The sequence below is a fragment of the Lagopus leucura genome, unplaced genomic scaffold (assembly GCF_019238085.1).
Source record: "Lagopus leucura isolate 7727_CA_CO unplaced genomic scaffold, USGS_WTPT01 Super-Scaffold_760, whole genome shotgun sequence".
Classification (NCBI taxonomy): Eukaryota; Metazoa; Chordata; class Aves; order Galliformes; family Phasianidae; genus Lagopus; species Lagopus leucura.
Genome location: NW_024962257.1, coordinates 8,333,874 through 8,353,406, shown reverse-complemented (window position 1 = coordinate 8,353,406; position 19,533 = coordinate 8,333,874). Strand labels below are relative to the sequence as shown.

Here is a 19,533-nt window from a genome sequence, read left to right as displayed (position 1 = left end):
TCACAGCGAGCTGCCCAGAGGCGGCTCAGCTACAAAAGCCGCTTTGCCCGGCGAGCCCGCCCCGGCCCGGCTCCGTACCGACGCGCTTCCACCACCCCCTCCTGGCGGCGCCGAGCCGTGCCTCTCCCCGGGTACCGGCGAGGGGTTCCGCCGCTGAATTTCCGCGCCGGGCCCTCTGGAGGTCAGTGTTCGCCCGCGCTGCAGCGGACCTGTTGCACCGCGCCCGGACCGGGCAGCGCCCGCCGCTCTCAGCCTCCGCGGCCCCCAGCGGTCCAGGCTCCCGACGAGCCCCGGCGGGCGCCGCCGGTGCCGGCGGGTGCGGGGCGCGGCGGCTCCCCCCGCCCTGACGGCGCCCCCGGCCTCGCCGTGAGCCGCCCCCTCCCCTCCTCTCCCTCCCCTTTCTTCTTTCCCCGCCCGGGGCGGTGCCGTGCCGTGCCGAGCCGCGGGGTGTAGCGCGGCGCAGCGGCCGCGGGCACGGCGGAGCCCCGCGGAAGATGGCGTACATCCAGGTGGGTGCGGAGCGGCGCCGCTGCGGGATGGCAGAGCGTCCCGCCGGGGTTCGGGGGCGATTCGGGGCGCTGCGCGGAGCCGGGCGGGCGGCGCTGCCCTGCGCGGTTTGGGCGCGGAACTTCGGGGTAACTTCTGTGGCGGGGGGCGGGCGAACGCGGGCCGTGCCCGCACGGGGACTTCTTGCCGCGGGTGAAACGCGACTGCCGAGCCCCAGGCAGCCCGGGATGGCGGCGACCTCAGCGGCCCCTACGGCCTGGGCGCATCCTCTGCTGCGGGCGGCCCGAGCCGTCGGCGTGATGGATGGGAACCCCCGGCAGTGCGGGGCCGAATTCATTTCGGGTTATTTTAAAATCCCCAGCGCTTTTCTCTCCGGCTCTGCGGTTTCCAGCTGCTTGTTTTTCTAGCTCTGTAGGCTGCAGCCCAATTTTCAAATAAAAACGAGCAGAACGCCTCTAGCTGGACGAGGCGTCCGGGAGCTCTACGGGAGCCCCTGCTCTCAGCGCCGTCCGTGCCCGCTCTCCTCCCCCCACGTCCTCCGGGTTTCCCCCGGCCTGGGGCTGCGGCGGGGGCTCCGGGTGAGCGCGGTTCCCGACGGAGCGGGCTGGGGGCCGCCGTGCGCAGAGCCCCGCGTGCCGGGATGTGCGGCGGGGCCGCGGCTGCCCCGCGCGGATTCAGCCGGTGCCGGTGGGGGCACATCGCTGTCCCCGGGGACGTGGTTTCGGCGCTCAGGCGCTGCAGAGTGGGGCAGAATGAGATTGCTGGGCACTGGGGGCAAGGCACAGGGATACCGGGGACAATAGGGGTGCCTGGCTGGGAGTCCTCACTGCCCGTTGCACCGTTCTGCAAACCTCTGCTCCTCCCAGCGCCCACTTCCACCTCTGTGAGCCAGGTGGATGCGCACAGCTGCTCCTGTTTGCTTTCCTTTCATGGGTTCCTGCTTTTATATCCTCGGTGGCACTGGTGACTTGTTTGCCTGTTCTGTAACACTCAGCCCTTGTTATTGCTGAACCCCCCCGGCAGAGCGTTCTGGGCGATAGCAGCATTGCTGTTGAGCTCTGTGCAGCCCTCGTGCTGCTCTGCTTGCTGGCACATGGCAGCGCTCTCCCATAGCCCATGGCTGTGCCATTCGTGGCTGTGTGCCCCAAGCTGTCCCCATATCCCTGCAGCCACTCAGAAGTGCCACTTCTTTTACCCAGCATGTGCTGCAGCATTTGAGTGCATGGCACAAATTCAGTGCATTATTTTTAGAGCAATTTAAATATCCTCACAGCAGCTTCGCTGAACCATTGTCACTTTGACTGCAACTTTGCATTAATCAGGAATGATAAAGCCCCATGAAACCTCTCAGGATCTCCTTAACCAGTTGGTCCGTGGGTATCCAATCACCATCTCGTCACATTGCACTGCAGCATTTTCAGCCTCTTAATTTCTGTTGTAAATGAGCCATGGTCTTCTCACCAAGTGCTGGTTCTGGAGAAGTTCAGATGGAGTAAACACAGCTTATAGGAGTATTTTTGGAACAAAATTCCACTGCTAAATCATGGCTTCTTTGTAGAAGATTGTCTTTGTTGTCCATGAACATAAAGACAGAAACTGATTTGTGCAGGTGGAAGGCAGGGAAGGGGCTTTTTGTTGTTTCTGTCTTGTGGACCCCCTTTCAGAAGGACAGCTGGGACAATTGGGACACTCAATTAGTCATTAGCAGGGTAAGAAGAGCATTTCACCAGGCACCTGGAATGCTGCTAACTGTGTGGTTACAAATGAAGAAAGGTGTGTAGAGTGTTGCAAGGTGGGCTGTGTGACTTGAAGCGCGTCTTGCTGTCATTTCTCCCTTTGCTATATACTTCCTGTACCTTCAGGAAGGGCTGCAGTGCAAACGTCTGAACTGGGTGCATGCTGCAGGCTTGGGGCACTCAGCTCTGTGCTTTTAACCTCTGAGTCAGGAACAGGGAGAGGCTGAAAGAGATGTGGCTCTTGCTATGAATGCTGCTTTTGCCAGGTTGGTGTTGGAGCTCTGTTCATATGGGCAGATTCTGGACACACACCTTTCCCAACTGCAATGTTTGGATGTGATTTGCTGTCTGCTGCCATTGGAGACAGCCATAAGGAAAGCAAAGTGGCCACAGATGGTACCCATAGCAAGGGGCAAGGAGCAGGACTGTTGTGCTGTGGGGCGGGTTGGGATTTCACTCCTCAGCAAGCTGGCTGGGAGCAACAGCCAGCACCTGGCCAGGGCATCTCTATGGGGAATTGGTTGTTTTGCAGAAATTTCAGCTCGTTCCAGGCCGGGGCATGTCGTGGCAGAAAATGTGAAGTTGTTTGAGCATGGCTAACCTGTTTTTGTCTCTTTCATTTTGTTCTCCTTTGCTTCATCCTGGATGTCTAAAAGGACAGTTGGAACCAATAAATGAGGTGAGTTAATCTGATGATTCACTCTCTGCTCTGTCTCCTCGCTCCATCCTGAGGGGATTGTCTCGTATTTTCTGACTCTTTACTGATGTCCTAGATATAAGTAACGCACCGCATTCTAGGCTGATGATTTTTTTTTTCCCCAATGTACAGTGTTTGTTTGTGGAAAACCTGTTTTAGTGGAGCAAAACCAGATGTTCCCATGAGGCTTCCTCTGCAGACCTGTGTTCTAAGAGAAAATCCCTCAGTGTGGTGTGATAGCACCCTTGTACCAAGTGATTTGGTGGGACATCTGTGGAGAAATGCTCATGTGCTCTATGTCTTCAGCTTCTTATGGTCCTTCCAAGCTTACATACAGCTGTAGAGTGGTTTGATTCCTGCTCAACTCTGGGGATGTGCTGTGCTCTCTCAGCTCTGTCTCGTGGCCATGGGACAATGATGTTCTCAGCAATGCTCCAGCAGGCTGCTTGCTGCAGGATGGGACGTGGCTCAGTTTGGGCTTTCTGGTGCAGGCATTTGTGCTCCCTGCAGTGGGCTGGGTGTGCACAAAGTTAATCATCCTAGCAGAGGGAGGCATGCAGACAGAACGCGTTCGCTAATCCGTTTTAGCGGCAAATTTGTGCTGTAATGCCTTACGTGAATGTATCATGTGGGTATTACATGCTGACATGTCTATGGGGATGAAAAGTGTTCATGTTGCTGTGTTAAGGTTTTCAAATTAAATAGACCTTGCAGAATTAAATTGGAGCTTTCACTTACCTTCTGGTTTTCACTCCTTCTATTGTATGTTTGTTCATCAGTTTGCTGATGTGCATGAAAGAACAAGCGTGTTTCCACTCCAGCGTGTTGTTACGCAGTAGTGTTTTGTAAATCACCCTCTTGCCAACATACATAATGATACATTGCTACCAGAGGAGAAGTACCTGCAGTGAATGCTTATTTTCCTGCCTTGTTATGGCATCAGTGAAGTTGGGCCGGTAACTGTGCAGCACTTGTCATTTTGGTATAGATGGAATAAACACAGTTCTTAATGTGCTGTTGCAGAAACACATGAGTACAGCTGAATGTTATTTCTCAATAGCTACTGATGGGTTGTAATCTTGTACTTTGGTTTCCAATGGCTTCAGGGTCTGCTCGCTAGAATCTCGGATCTCTTGCTGTGCCGGTGGACTTGTAGAAATTGTTGTCAGAAGTGTTTCGACTGTAGCTGTTGTCAAACAAATGAAGATGAAGTTGAAATCCTGGGACCTTTTCCTGCTCAGACTCCAGCCTGGCTGTAAGTTTAGCTGCACAATTTCACAGCACTAATGGAAGAGTAGGGCTGTTCAGTTGCGATGGGAGTATTGATATGAAAAGGTGAGAGGGGCTCAGGGTTTGGAGGATGCCATGCATGAAGGAAGGATCTCCCGGTGAGGGTGGGAAAGTAGGTGGCTCAGTGGTAAGGAAAACCAGCAGCACTGTTAGCTCAGATAGTGTCGGGAGCCTTGGTAAAGCACCTTCTGGTAGGTAGGTCAGAAATTACCTTGTAAGCTGGCATGGAAGCTAATTTGTTGGTTTAGCATTAAAGACGCTTCTCATTTTCTCTACAGACAGACCAGACCTTTGGAGCACTTTCCACTAAGCTGAAATGCTGATGAATTTGTTTTGGAAAAATTTCTTATCTTGGCATTAAGATTGTTATAATCCAGGAAGGTGAAAGGCGTACTTTGTACGTGTTCTGATGAGAAATCCATCCAAAGTTTCATTTAGCAGGGCTTGAACTCCTGCATCATCTTAGTCCTTTTCAGGACTTCCTCTCGAATCAGCAAAGAACAAGAGTGACAGCAGCAGGTTTCACCCTTTGAAAATCTAGCACAAAGACAGACAGTGATCTCTTCCCTTTTTTACTCTCTCTCTTTTGGGAACCAGAGAGGTGACTGCGGAGGCATTGCTGATGTGTTGGGCTGTACTCTGTGCTCAAAGCCGTGGCACAGGAGGTGCCCATTTGGCACATCCCATGATGCTGTGATGTTGGTGGCACTATGATGCTCAGCTAATGTTACCTACTGCTGCGAATACCTGCTGCTGCTCTGTTAGGTCCAAAAGGTCCGTGTGCTGTTGCTGCATGAAATTTGTGTTAAACCCGTGTTTAAATCATGGGTTAAATCATTATCTATGTGCTTTTTTGAATCGTGGTAGAATAGGATGGTAATTAATACCGAAGCAATAAAAGTAGAAATATTTGAGATGTGTTAGAGTGATTTTTGAATGCTGAACATCATGTTTAAGAGTCAGATATATGTCCAGAAGTTGGCTCACCTGCAATTAATGTGAAATGGAAACAAAATCAATGCTAAGTAGGAAAGCATTGCAGACAGGAGAACGCAGCGATGAGGTAGCAGTATTGGACGTAGAAAGATTGCTGCAGAAACACTTGTGCACCTGGGAGCAAGCAGGCAGCCTTGCTGTGAGAGGGAACCTCAGAACTGCCATGCTGAGCAGAGGGCTGTGACGTGCAGCTGGTTGGCCCTGCAGCCAGGTATGGGGCTGCTGCATCCTGCCTGGCTCTAGGGCACTGTGATGTGATGATCATGTGGATGAGCTGGGCTTTGCCACAGGCTGAGAACACAGAAACCTTTCGACTTGTAAAATGCTCTCTCTCCAGTCTGTATTGTTCTACCCCAATTCCACTCCATCTGAAAGCCTTGATGATTAATTTTGGTAATGTTGATAAACAGAAGATAACACATTCTCAGAGAAGAGCTGGGCATTTTTCCAACCACGTTGTGCTTCATGCTACTCTTCTCCCAACCACGTTGTGCTCAGTGATGCAGCCCAGTAGGGTCCCTAGGACCCCCAGCCTGGTTCACGTTCAGGGCTGTGCCTTTGGTGCCACATCTTCACCATTCCTTCCAGCTTTGGGGCAGGTAGGGGCTGGTGGGAGAAGGTGAGTTCCCACAGGTGGCACCTGGGAGGGCAGGCAGAGCCGTTAGGGAGGACTCTGTGGATGAGTAATTTGGCTTTGAGTGGCAGCATGAAGGTGTCTTGCCCTGGGATGACTGAAGCCACTCTCCATGCATTGTAGGGCTCTGCTGACTCCTGCTGCTTGGCAGGGATGGCCCAACGTGGCACCAGGAGAGTGACCTTGTTGGGAGCTGGTCAGGAAGCCCCAAAAGGAATGGAGTGAGGATAACAAAGAGCAGAGGTGAGAAAGACATTGAGTGAGAGGATTCCTTTATGGAATTACCTATTGAAGGTAGGAAACAGTGTTGAGTTAGGGTTAGGTCTAGGGTTGGAAATAGGTCTTGGAGTAATGTGTTTAATAGGTATGTTTTTACATACTCAGCTCAGAGATCTGTGTATGCTAATTAATACCATCCTTATTTCTCTTTTTGAAGAGAAAGCTTTTAGATTCAGTGGAAACCCCTCAAATGGAAGATGAATGTGACAACACCATATTCTGCATTTAGATACATGCATTAAGTTTGGGAACAAATCAATTTATTGTATTCCCTGCTCACAGCCTGAAAGCGTTTTAAAAATAAACCCAAATTTTCAGCTGAGGTCTTTCGATGCTGCCATTTCTTCATGCACCCAGGAAGCAAATGCCATGCAGTTTGCTCCTTCCCTATGTGCCCACCCAGTCCCCAGAGAAAAATTGATGCTATGGTCTTCATTTGCCCACTAGCAAACAACAGGATGATCTGTCTCAGTGATCTGTCTTTTGTGTTTTGCATGCAGGTTTTCACTTTGGTAGCTGTGAGACACCTGATGTCCTGGAAATTCAGTAGAGGTCTTTAAGGCTGCAAGTTTAAGTACTTCTTGAGAGGCTGTTGATTTTCCTCACTTTCTGAATTTTCACAGTAGCCTCCAGTAGCAACTTGGAAAAAAAAAACCTTACTGAACTGAACCTAATTGCATTGACCTGAATGCGTGGTAGCTGCTGCTGCTTATCTTACGATGAGTGATTGCATCCCAGTCTGTGCAGTGATGGGCTGGGAATAAGGCTGTGTGCTGGCACTGCCTGTTGTGGAATATTCTTCATAAAAACCCAGAGATAAATGGTGCATGTTTTGTGAGATTAAATTGAAATCAGAACGAGATTCCTCTTCCCAAAGGCTCTGATTAAGCAGAAACAGAGCTGCTTCAGCCAGAGCCAAAGTTTATTTGAGGAAAAATTATTGTAGCTCAGTAGCAATTTCCTTACTAAAGGTCATCTGTATGTTATTAACTCACTATTATGTTTACCCATTGTAGAGCATCCTTAATGCCTCTTCCTGATTCCCTTTTCACTCTGCTTTCTTGTTTTGTGCATTTGCTTCTCAGACATGAACACATCCAAATGCTACGTATGATCATGCAGGTCTGCACTTAGGCATGAAAAAACTGTTTGTGCTTCTACTGTGTCACACTGCAGGCTTTGGACTGCCTCTAATGGGCTGCAGAGCTGTGCAAGTACTGTGTGCCCTCTTTAACACAGGTTTTGGTTTTGATTTATTTACTTTTGGATTTCCTTCTTTGTTTGTTTATTTTCAATGCGGATGAGTTGTATGAGTTGTATGACTGGATTAGTGACGCTTGCATGTACTGTAAATCCTGCTGTGAATTTTGTGGATTTAGATAAGAAATTCTAGTTTAAATCTCTTTTATATTCAGGGGGCCTTTTCTGTTTTGTAAAATTGTATTTCCCCAAACATTTGTTTCTCTAGCTCAGTCACTGATTACTAGAGCAAATGATTCAATGTATTCCATTGGTACCCAGCCTGGCCATGGCCATGGGATGGGTGACTCGGGAGCTGGGCTGGAGCAGCATTCCCTTTGCTTTGCTCATTCTGTGCTGGCACTTTCCTTGCTCTCTGTCTCCTGGATTCACTTAGCGTGGTGCCCTAAGTGTCCCGTGCCATTGCTTCATTCGTTTCCATCAGCAGACTTCTACCCGTGGCTCAGCTCTCAGGGTGCAGTTGAGGCTGTACCCTCTGCGTGGTTCTCACTCTCCTTCCAGCCAGAGCTGAGAGATCCCAGCAGTGGTGCATGCCTCGCAGCTGTGAGAAGTTGAGACTTTTAACCTTAGAGAGGAAAACTAAGGTGAAATGGGAACTGTATGAGGATTTTGTTATGATCCCAGTCTCCTACTGAATCCTCTTGAGGTGCTTCAGCTCTCAGTGGCACTGTTACTGGGTTCTGCTGTCCTCTCCCTGCCCCCACCAAGACCCCATGGGCAGTACCATTTCTGTCTTTTGAAAGTCACCTCTGCTTTATAGGAGTGGATAAAAAGCAGCCAGTTCTTTAAAAAGGCATATCAATAGATTTATTGAGTTTTGAAACCTCAGCATTGTGTCTGCAAAGTAATATTTTACTGAGAGAGGTGTTTGGTGGGACTGGGATGTCTGAGCATGATGGTCTCCCATGCTGCTCCTTCCTACTGGTGGCCACTTCCAGAGAGCACCAATGGATTTACAGCAGTAAGCTCGTGTTGTGAGGTGTTTTTGTTTGTTTTCTTTTTTTTTATTTGCTCAAAAACGAATATACTACTGCTGATTGAGGTCCAAGTCACATGCCTTTGTGGCCTGTGTTATGCTCTGGTGCTGATACACTCCTTCTTGAAAGGCAGGCAGAAAGATAATCTCCTTTTTACATAGGCATGAAGTCAGTTGCTCAGCCTTCTGCTTGCCAAGTAGATGTGAAGGAGACACCCTGCAGCATCCTGGGATGTGCACGCAAGATTAGAATATCCAAATACATTTTTGTTCTGTATGTAGTCCTTCTACTGTGTTGAATCACCCAAAGGTCTCTCATTATAACAGGATAAGCAGCCAAAATGAGGACAAAAATGGAGACTCTGATAATACAATCAGTGACTTGCCTCCCACTCATCAGGATGTTTCCCCTGACAGAAGGCGGTCGTCTTCAGATACATCACGGTCCACTTACAGCCTCACCAGGCGGATTTCAAGTAAGGTCGTCCTTCCAACATTAATGTAATTCTTGTGGGGGAAAAAGTCAGAGTGTATTGCCTGCTCTTTCATCTCTTAGACAGGTAATCAAGTCCGAGCTGAAGGTACATTGATTAAAATCTTATCCCGTTCTGCAGGAACATGGTGGAAGAGGCCAGCCTTGTTCTTCTTGCTAAAGCACGTGTCTGGTGAAAATGGATGGGGGGGAAGCGTAGCTGAGATTGCTCTGCAGCATAACAAAGGGTGCTATTAATTTTTTTACAGTGTAGTGGTGGAAGGTCCCACGTTGCACAGGTGCAGAATAGCCAAACGTAAAGAACCACGAGATGCCTTGGGTCTCTAATAGGTTGAGTTTCTAACAATCATATTTATGCACTTTTCTTTTTTAGGTTTAGAGACGAGGAGGCCAAGTTCTCCATTAATTGACATTAAACCTATTGAGTTTGGAATAATAGGAGCCAAGAAAGAAATAGTTCAGCCAACTATCCTGCGGAAAACCTATAGTCCAGATGACTATTTTAGAAAATTTGAACCAAGACTGTACTCTCTTGACTCGAATAGTGATGATATGGACTCCTTGACAGATGAGGAAATCTTATCCAAGTACCAGCTGGGCATGCTGCACTTCAGCACTCAGTACGACCTGCTGCACAATTACCTGATAGTGCGAGTCATTGAGGCTAAGGATCTGCCTCCCCCCATTTCGTACGACGGCTCAAGGCAAGATATGGCTCACTCCAACCCCTATGTGAAGATCTGCCTGCTTCCAGACCAGAAGAACTCCAAACAGACTGGAGTTAAGCGCAAAACTCAGAACCCAGTGTTTGAAGAGAGGTACACATTTGAAATCCCATTTTTAGAAGCCCAGAGAAGAACTCTGCTTTTAACTGTAGTGGATTTTGACAAATTCTCACGCCACTGTGTCATTGGCAAAGTGTCAATGCCCTTGAGTGATGTAGACCTCGTGAAAGGCGGACACTGGTGGAAATCCCTTGTTCCTAGTTCTCAGGTAACAGAATTGATCACATTATTACCACAGTTTTTCCTGCTGTGTTTGTTTGTTGGTTTTGGTTGTGGGTTTTTTTTCTGTGTGTGTTTCCTCCTTTCTTTGTTAGCATTTAATACTATTTTTTATTAGTTGATGTTATCTTGTTAATGCAGCATCTGCTGGGTTGAGATGAAGTTGAGCCTATAGCTGGCCTCGTAGCTACTTTGCTGTGGGGTAGAGAAGCTGCCTTCTTTCATAGTCAAGGGAGGTGGAATGACAAAAGATTTATGTCAACTCCAATGAGAGCAAATCAAAACTGCTTTGGAAATCTGCACTTTGTGGAAGATCTTTCTTGTCACTGCAGTGACCTGCCTCTGTTCCCAGACACTGCAGTGACACTGTCTCTTCTGGGTCACTCCTGTGGTTGTTCACATGACTGTGCTTTGGAGAACCACTGGCACCAGTTCAGTAATGATCTGATGCAAAGAAAGCATATAGAAGACAAAATCCATCCCAGAGCAACAAGTAGCAAGGTAATTTTGTTTCTGTCATGTCCCTGAAGGAAATTGAACTTGCCACAGATGATATCTGATGTGAATGGCATGTTGCATGCACGCAGCTTTGGGCCAGCAGTGTGGCCTGAATGGGATGGCAGAAGGATGCAGAGGGGGTCCTGTGCCGAGAGGGATCCCAATAGCACTGCTTCCTCTGCACTGGGAAAGGAGCTCCTCAGGGGGAAGGGCTGAGCTTTGCCACCAGGGCCTGCAGCGTGCTGCCAGGTCTGCTTCTGGCAGTGCCACCTGCAGCAGCCTTGCACAAAGCGCAGCCAGAGCTGGCATGGGTGGCATTGTAGCAGTCTGTGCTAAAGACTGGAGCGTCACCGGAGGCTGACATAATGTGATTGCCTCTACCTGATTGTCACCACCTGTGAGATTACAGTTTCTAAGTCTTGCTATCTTTGCTGAATCAAAAAGCCTGTGTGAACTCAGAAGGTTCGTGGTTCTTTTGATTTATGTCCACAAAAGCATAGCTGGAAGTGCTGCACAAGATGAGCAACAGATTGCTGACCTCATCTGTGATGTTTGGGTCTGAGAGTGTGATGTGGAGTGGGATCTTGTCCTCAGGTGCTTGTGGAAAGGAAACCCAGCCAGGCAGCGTGCGCTCACTGTGCTGCTCTGGGCTCCAGTGACTGCAGGAGCTTTGTGCTTCATCTCACAGCAGAGGACCTTATGACTTACGGCTGCATTTGCTGGAGCACAGCAGTAGTGTTACAGGACTAGCCAGAATGTTTCTCATGCAAAAAGGAAAGTTCTGAAAAGGTGAGCAGAAGTGAACTCTGCAGGCTCCTGCTGCCTGTGTGGGGGTCTGCTTTGCTTGGTAACAACCTGGTGGGGAAGGAGAGGGCAACTGGATTGCAGACGTTCATCTTCCCTATGAACAAGAACAAGAGATCCCTGGGGTCCCCTCTCTGCCATTTTTTTCCAAACGTGTATTCACAAATGCGCATTACTTTTTTTCTTTTTGGTTTTGGTGGCTCATAATGGGCTCAATATTTAAGTACCTGAGGACAGAGGTCTCTTTGCATCCCACTTATTCTCCTGTGATTCATACCATGCAGCCTTGCTTTTTAAAATTTTTTCCCCTCTCTGCTTTTGCACAATAAACATTCTCCTGTATTCTGTGTCTATTAGGAATGTGGTTGCAGTGCTCTGAACACAGCCATGCTTGGACAAGGCCATCTCAGCCTCTGTGTCAGGGGCCAGCCATCCTCCAGCTATAAGGATAAACACATCTATCAGAGGGTTAAAATAAATACTGGAAGCAGTAAAACAATACAGCTTGTTACTTTGAAGAATTGCATCTTAATATTTTCCAACAGCGGTAGTATTTGTCCTAGAAGTTTGTATTGTTAAATTGCCAGTTGAGAGATTCTGCCTTTTGGCATGACAGATTTGACATGCTGACAGATATTTTTTAATACTTCTCACTTCTTTGCTTGGTTAGCTGTGCAACAGCCTTCATCTGTTTTTTGTTGGGTTGAAGATGAGTCTGCCAAGTGCATTTTGTGTTGTGAAATCACTGTAGACTGGGACAGAAGCACCCAGTGACACCAGTAGTGGTGTTGGTCAGACACATGTCCTGGGATCTGGAGAAGCTGAAACAGATGCTCATAAAGCCAGCAGCAGTGGGAGATAAAGATAAGATAGGTGTACACTGGGATATGTAAAGATGGGAGACAGAAAATGTGAGGGTGTGGGTTTTTCTTTTTTTTACTGGCATTCATAGGGGAAAACGTGATGAGCATGAGAGATGGAGGGAAGTGAATCCAGGTGGCTGTGGAGAACGTTTTCTTCCTACCAGTGGGGTGGAATGTCTGTTTTGCTGCCTGGAAACCATTGCCAGGGTATGTGCTGAGGAGGGCAGGTGCTTCTGGGCAGGAATGGTGTGTGGTCCTCAGCAGCAGAACGCTGTCACCTCCTCGTGCAGCTGCTCGTTAACTGAGAGCCTGGAAACTTGCCTCAGGTACAACTGCTCAAATGAACCAGACTGTGTGGCATTGTGCGCTTGTTAAGTGAGCTGAAATGGAGTTGTTGCATCTGGATGTGTGTAGTTGGTGTCATCAGATAAACTGCATGTGTGTGAGCAGTGTGCTGTCCTCTCAAGAAAACAGGCACTGAGATCATTAATGCTAAGCATTGGGTATAAGACCATGCCTGTGCATAAGCATATTTTCAGTTTGGATCGTGTGTTAAGCATTTGGTGGGACTGAATCCAAAAGGGAGGCACAAGGGAGCTGCCATCCTATATGTGATCAGGGCCAGCAAATAAGCAGGCCTGACTCCTTGTAGGAAATGCCAGTGCAGGTGCTGCCAAATTCTCTATCCTCGGTAGTTCTGGATGGCTTTTTCTTCTAGGTTAGCTGCTCACAGAGAAGCTTTTGAGTCCGGTCTGATGGGAACGCTGCGCTCCTTAAATATCCTCTTAAATGTGTGTGGCTTCACTTAATTACCATGAATGAAGTTGGCAGCCCTTGCTGTGGCTGTGCTCAGATTCACACATTTTCCTGTTAAGATTAGTTCTGAAGCACATGTTAAGGACCCCAACTTTTATTGACATATGATTCATTTCTCTTTTGGCAGATTTGAGTAGGCAGGAATAAATGTTTTAGACCAGCAGTAATGAGAGCTTGGAGACCGTTCTGCAAAAGAAAAAAACTTGCGTGGTTGTAGTTGGCGGAAAATAACATAAAAAATCATCCTCCTCCCCAGTGTGGCCATTTCTGTAATAGGAGCGATAAGTATTGGACTTGCCTTTTTAACTTCATACTATGAGAGCACTAGAGTGGCGGTCTTTTACAGAGCTGTCATCTTTGTCCATGCTTCACAAATAGCTCTCCTGTGGCAGGGCTCTACAGTGTTTGACTCCCACCTCAGAGACAAGCCTACAGCAAGCATCACACTGTTGTTCTTACCATGCCTTGGTTGGGAAGGAGAAGTGAGAAAGGGATCTGAAATGCAAGAAATTTGTCACTTCTGAGCATTTCCTTCACCTTGCCTTGAATCCTGGGTGGCCCTGGCATTCTGCTGGAGGCCTCCAGGTGAACATGCTCTAAGTTTGCTCTTGGCACTGCCATTCCTGGGTTAGCTGTTGCACTTCTGAGAAGGTACCGTCTTTGCGGTACCTGTTATGTTTGACATTGGGCAGTGCAGGGCATTACCCAGCAACGTGCTGGCATGCATCTCTCTCGCAGGCATGGGACAGATGAAAAAGTGTCTGGCAACTTTGCTCAGAGAGCCTTGACACAGCAGCTGGTTCAACCTTGTGTATATCAGCGTGGAACTGAGTTCATGTTGGTGGTACAGCGTTGCAGAAATTAAAATGGAAGTGGGTATTGTCAAGGTTTATTCCCTATTTTTCAGGCATAGCTGTCTAATTAAAGGAGGTGGTGCAGAATCAGTGCTGATGAATGAAATATATGTATTTCAGTTCCTGAAATATGTGTATATATAAATATATTATTATATATAATATATATTTCTGATCCTTAGTAGCTCAGCCTTCCATGAATGATTGTTGTGTGTCACAGGATGCTGTAGAGAGCCTGTTAGAGCAAACTGTTCTAAGCCATCCGTTTTCTAATGTGCCTGGAGGTATCATCACAGATAACCTGGAGGAGGAAAATCAATCTAAAACTTCATTAGCAGTGTTGCATAGATGTCTGTGCTGATGTAATGTGCTCTGGTTCCCGTCGGGAACTGGGGAGAGTTTTTAGCTGCAGTTTTGCTGGTGTCGTAGCAATACTATATGAGCAGCCAGGGTGGGCTGTTAGTAAGGAATGTCCCTAATCAAAAAAGATGTGCAGATGACATTATTTATAAACCTCTTCTTCTCTTGGGATAGCCTCGTTGTGTTTCAGAGCGGACAGAAAAAACAAAGCTGTCCTTTGTGTGTTTGTTTCAACTCAGGTGATAAGGGCAGAAGGTTCTGGATGAGAGGCCAGCCCAGGGCTGGCAGTGTGATAGCGGCTGAGAGGAGCAGCCAGGAGTGAAATGCAAATTCAGCTTCAGGAGAGTCTCAGACATCCCAGGCTCGATGTCACTTAGGCACCTAATCAAACAGGAAATTGCTTTCCCAGGTCATCTGGGAGCTTGCACAAATCAGCGCATCGTCAGCATGCTAATGGGAGCTCAACCAAGGCCTTGGAGAGGTGCTGCCTGAGGGGCAGCTCTGAACATTGTGTTCTGTGAAGAGCACATCCAAGGCAAAACCAAAACAGACAGCATTTCATGTTTCTGATGGACAGGCAGGAAAGGGAAGATTCAGATGCGCTTCCTCTCCCTGACGTGTACCTTGTGCTGATGACAGCTCTTATGCTGTTAAGCTCCTGTTCCTCTTTGCTCAGCCAGTGTGTGAGTGTGAGATTTGGGAAGGCTTCAGTAAGCAACAGAACAAAAGCTGTGCTTCTGTGCCTTGAGTCCTCCCAGGAAAACATGCTTTGACATTGCTCTTACTGATAGAGATGTCTATAAACAGCATGATGGCCAGCAGAAAAAAAGTCCAAAGAGGTATACTGTGTGCCCAGGGCTTTTTGGAGCACCCAGGTAGTTCCTTTCCTATTGGTTAATGATGGCTGCAAATGACAAGCCAAGAGCAAGAAAAAACTACTAAGCGTGGTGTGATGGTGTCCGGCCAGCCTGCTGGGGAAGAATCTGTGGCTGCTCCCAGCTGTGGATGCTGGCTGACCACCTGGTGCCCCTTGGCCACAGTGCAGGGATCGAGACACATTTCCTGGATTCTCACAGTTGAACTAGAAATAATACATTTATAGGACCAGAGGCAGTTCACTGCTCAGGTTAAGTGCTTTTAAAGGTCTGAGTCATTCATACCGTAGGCTATTTGGGGAGCTGGGTTTCCTTGTGAAAGCACCTTTTGTTACTGCTGGAAACACTCCTGTTGTTCTGCCTTGCTGTGGGGCCACTTTGTTTTTTGGGCAAAGCCACTCTGCGTGGTCCTTTGCAGGCTGCATTGTACCTCACCTCCCTTAACGTAATTAGTAAAAAGTCTGGACACACTTGGAAGGCAGTGAGAGCTAGAAAGGCTCTGCTGGGATTTGGGAAAGTAAGCCTGATCTGAGACTCCCTAACACTGGTTGTAGTCTTCGGAGTCCAGTGGATCACACAAAGTACAACATTTTGTGTCTCTCCCATGTAAGGGTTCTCTGAGAGCTGCCAGTATCTCTGTTATGTTGGTTGCTGCTGAAAATCAGGGAAGTAGTTTTCCCTTTCCCTGTTAAGGCTCAGCACTGTCTGGCAGCAACATGCTCGTATTACATGGGCTCCTGGCACAGCTCAGTGAGATCAGCTGTGCCTCCAGTGTGCAGATCCAGATGGAGTTACCTCAAATTTTGGATGTCCAGCACTCTTAGCTTGAGGTGATCTATAGAGAGTTTTACCTTCCCGTCCGGTGTCAGCCCGCCTCCATCTGCACCAGGAATCTGATATTTACAGCCTAAACTGTTGGGCTGTCTCATTCCAGCTGGTAATAGCATCGTTAATTAGCTTCTTAATTTGTGCTGTCTGAATGTACCTGAATTTCTAGGAATTAAAGTCTGCATGGAACCCAGCACAGCGGTGAATGCAAGTGGAAAACAAGGCTGGATGCATTAAAAATGTTCGTGTGTTATTTAAAAAAAAAAAAAAAAAAGCTGAGGGATAGTGCAGGTGGATCATGTTTGCCTAGCGTGGGTTGTATAATGCTTCCTTACTGTGCTGGTGATAGATTTTACAGGCCAGGTGTGAACACTGAGATTAGCTCTTGTGATTTGCCAGGCAGGAGAGACACTGGGTGATGGCGGTGGGGTGGCTGTCTGCTGTCTGAGGGCTCCTGGCAAGATCTGAACCATGCTTGGGGTGGCCGTTCCCAGTGATACATTTGTCTGAGTGATTTTGGGGAAATATAAAAAATGATACAAGTAGGCATTTAAATCACATTGAGCATGATGTTGCACAAAGGATCTGGGACAGCAGTTGGCTATGAAAATTTATGTGGGTATGGCTTGGTCTTGCAAGAGTTCTGAGCATGATGTACGTATTAAGGGAATGGCTTGCTGATGGAAATAATTGAAAATATCATATATTGAAGAGTGCTGTCATGTGGGGCTGCACAAAGGCTGATGGAGGGGACATGCCATCCAGGAAAAGCAAAAATATTGCAGCAACAGCAGGAAATACATGTGGTTAATATGAGCCTCTGATCTCATCGTGACCTGCATAACGTGACCTGAGAGATGCTGTGAAGAAGGGAGTAAGGGATAAGAAGTCAGGTGCTTTTTGTGGTGTGGGAGGGAGGAAAGGTGCCAGCAGGATGGGCCAGCTTGGGGCTGACACTGCTGATGTGGTGCTGGGGTAGCCAGGGGTACGGGGAAGGTATGTGGTGGGATCAGGTAGACGCTTGTTGTATTTTCCATATAAAGAAAAAAAAAAATGGCATCAGAGGCACAGGCCTCCCTCAGCCTGCCACCTGCTCCTGCATGCCGAGCACATCCTGCTGCCTTCGCCAGGAGCAGCCAGCAGGAGCAGAGGAGACAGAACGCCTGCGGGAGAACTTTTAACATGATTACGTGACATCAGATGCAGCACTGGGCTCAGCGGGTGAGGAGCTGGAGGGGCAGCCCCATGCACACCGGGTCTGGGCAGAGCTGTGGTGTGCTCACATTGGTCACTCAGCCTGGGATGGGCAGCTCCCATGCCCTGTCTGCTGGTGAAACTGGGCCAGCTCTGGCTGTGTATCGCAGCTTTTTCTCTGTATTGTCTACCCAGTCGCTTAGTCTCCGATTTCTTTAATCTAATATTTGGGGTATCATTAAAGATATTTAAGCCTTTTGTTATGATAGCAATGCCACAGCAGCTCCCTTTTCTTCTGGGAATGGGCAGTGTTGGTCAAATCTCGGCTTGGTTTGGACCTTCCCTGCACCATGAAATGCAGAGCTGGCTTTGGGCTTCTGCAGGGAAGTGAGAGGGGCTGGTGGCCAGCCCTGGTGTGGGCTCTGCAGCTCCAGCCTTGCTTCACTGAACATTGTTTGCATCTGAGAGTAATGGTGGCTCTGAGCCAGGTCAGGCTAAGGGGAAGAGGTTATTCTGTGCTGTCATGTCTGAGGAGCAGTGATGTCAGTTCTCCAGCTCTTTTTATTAGTAGTATTAATTACAGTTTCTAAGCATCATTAAGTAAAGTGAAAGGAAGGTAAATAATGGCTGAACAGTGACATTCCTGTCATACATCCTGACAAAAAGCAAGGGGTGGGCTAAGCCCTTTTGGGATGGGCAGAGCTGGGTACCAGAAGACAGCTCTGGATCCTCCCACAAGACCCAGGGATATGCTGACCATCTGCTCCTGAGTTGTGCCTGAAGTTCCCAGGGGGCTGCTGGTGGTCGCTGGGGCCGGGGAGGGGAGAGGAGAGGACATCTCAGGTGGAGTCCATGTTGCGTGTGTTAATCGGGAGGTGAGGCTGATGAGATGAGAACAGCATGGAATCACTCAGAATGAAGAGGGGGGGAGAAACTACTGACCCTGTATTCCTTCCTCCTTATAGGTCCTCTTTGCAACGACTACTGAAAAGCTGCTGAATGATCAGAGGTTAAAGAACAGATCTTCATCTGGGGATAGTATTCTTTCTTGTTTCTGCTCAGCACGAGGTACCACCAGATGGTTCTTGGTTGCAGCTTAGAGTGTGACTAAAATTTGTTTTTCAGGCACTTAGGCAAATGGGATTTATTTAATTTCTCTTCCTGCTCTTCCCTTCCCCTCCAAGCTATGTTCTGAATTTCGACATTCCCTTTTCCCCATAGAATGAAGTTGAGCTGGGAGAGCTGCTGTTGTCATTAAACTACCTGCCCAGCGCAGGAAGACTGAATGTGGACATCATTAGAGCAAAACAGCTTCTTCAGACAGACATGAGCCAAGGTTCAGGTAAAGGGCAGGGTATTTCTCACGTTACTCATGCACAGCTTTTATATCCTTCTAAAGCAGACCGCCAGCAAGGCTGCAATTTGTGCGGGATCTAGGGGGATTTGGATGCTCAGTTCCTTTTAATACAAGGCACTGGATACTCATTTTATATATGTAGTCAATAGTAACCAAAGTAGCCAGAACACTTACTCTGAGCTAAAACTGAGGGTATGAATGCCTTTGTGACACTGAAGTTCAAAATCTCTGAACCAGAGTGAGGTGAGAAGCCACAAGTCCCAGTTACCTCCACGTTCCATTTTGTAAGACAGCCTGTTTAAGGTTGTTAAGATACTGAGCACTGTGTGAATGATAATACTGCAGTGGTTTTATTTAGGGTAACTAGCTGCTCTGTGGACAACGTTAGGTTTTCACAGTGTCCGTGCCTTGCTCCCTGCTGTTTCTGAGCATGCAGACTGGTAGCCACGTGCTGCACCAGGCCATGCTCCCTGCCCCAGCATTGCTGCTGTCAGAATGCTGGCATTTTTTAGAAAGAGCAGAGCATCTGGCCTGAGTCAAGGCTGTCATTAATTGTCTTGGTGTGGTTTCAGTGGGAGCGTTACTAAGGCAGCTGCCCGGCTCCTGCCTCCCCGCTGTGCGGTGCTGCAGGCCTCAGTCCTTCCCCAGCGCTGTTCTCCAGCATGACCCAGCCCCGTGTCTCTGTGCCCAGCTGTGCTGAACCTTCCTGAACCAGGACGTTGTCTCACTACTCCAGTAACGTACAGCCTGAGTTTATTATGTTTTTGTCAGATCCCTTTGTGAAAATTCAGCTTGTTCATGGATTGAAGTTAACAAAAACCAAGAAAACCTCCTGCATGCGGGGGACGATAGATCCCTTCTACAATGAGTCCTTCAGCTTCAAGGTTCCCCAGGAAGAACTGGAAAATGCCAGCTTGGTGTTCACAGGTAAATGTGCTGCTGTTATTGGTGTGGCGTGGCCTTACTCTCCTCTGAGGTGAGCAAGACAGCATTTGCAGGCATGCAGCGAGCCCATGCAGGGCAGTGCTGGTCCTGGTAGCTGCCCCGGAAGGGCAGCAATAGCTGGAGTTCTGGGGTAGCTCAGTAAGCATGCTGTGCTCTTCAGAGCCCTCCACAGCTTGAGTCTGGAGCTGCTGGGGATGCACCTTGCCTGTTCTGTGCCACTGGAAATGGTTTTGTGCATTAATTACTCTCTTGGTGATAAAGCCAGAA

The 19,533-nt window shown here is 48.3% G+C and overlaps 1 protein-coding gene across 2 annotated transcripts in view; it reads left to right on the top strand.

The window, feature by feature from the left end:
• The first annotated feature begins 433 nt into the window (after nucleotides 1–433).
• SYT17 (synaptotagmin 17) overlaps nucleotides 434–19,533 on the top strand; it is a 29,233-nt gene continuing 10,133 nt past the window's right edge. Inside the window, exons 1-7 of one of the 2 annotated variants that reach the window (XM_042864862.1) lie at nucleotides 434–509; nucleotides 2,905–2,922; nucleotides 4,047–4,195; nucleotides 8,703–8,851; nucleotides 9,242–9,861; nucleotides 18,186–18,306; nucleotides 19,093–19,248. In XM_042864862.1, coding sequence (XP_042720796.1) covers nucleotides 495–509; nucleotides 2,905–2,922; nucleotides 4,047–4,195; nucleotides 8,703–8,851; nucleotides 9,242–9,861; nucleotides 18,186–18,306; nucleotides 19,093–19,248 — 1,228 coding nt within the window. In that variant the 5' untranslated portion in view covers nucleotides 434–494. The remainder of the gene's footprint in view (nucleotides 510–2,904; nucleotides 2,923–4,046; nucleotides 4,196–8,702; nucleotides 8,852–9,241; nucleotides 9,862–18,185; nucleotides 18,307–19,092; nucleotides 19,249–19,533) is intronic. The other variant, XM_042864863.1, reaches the window with a different exon arrangement.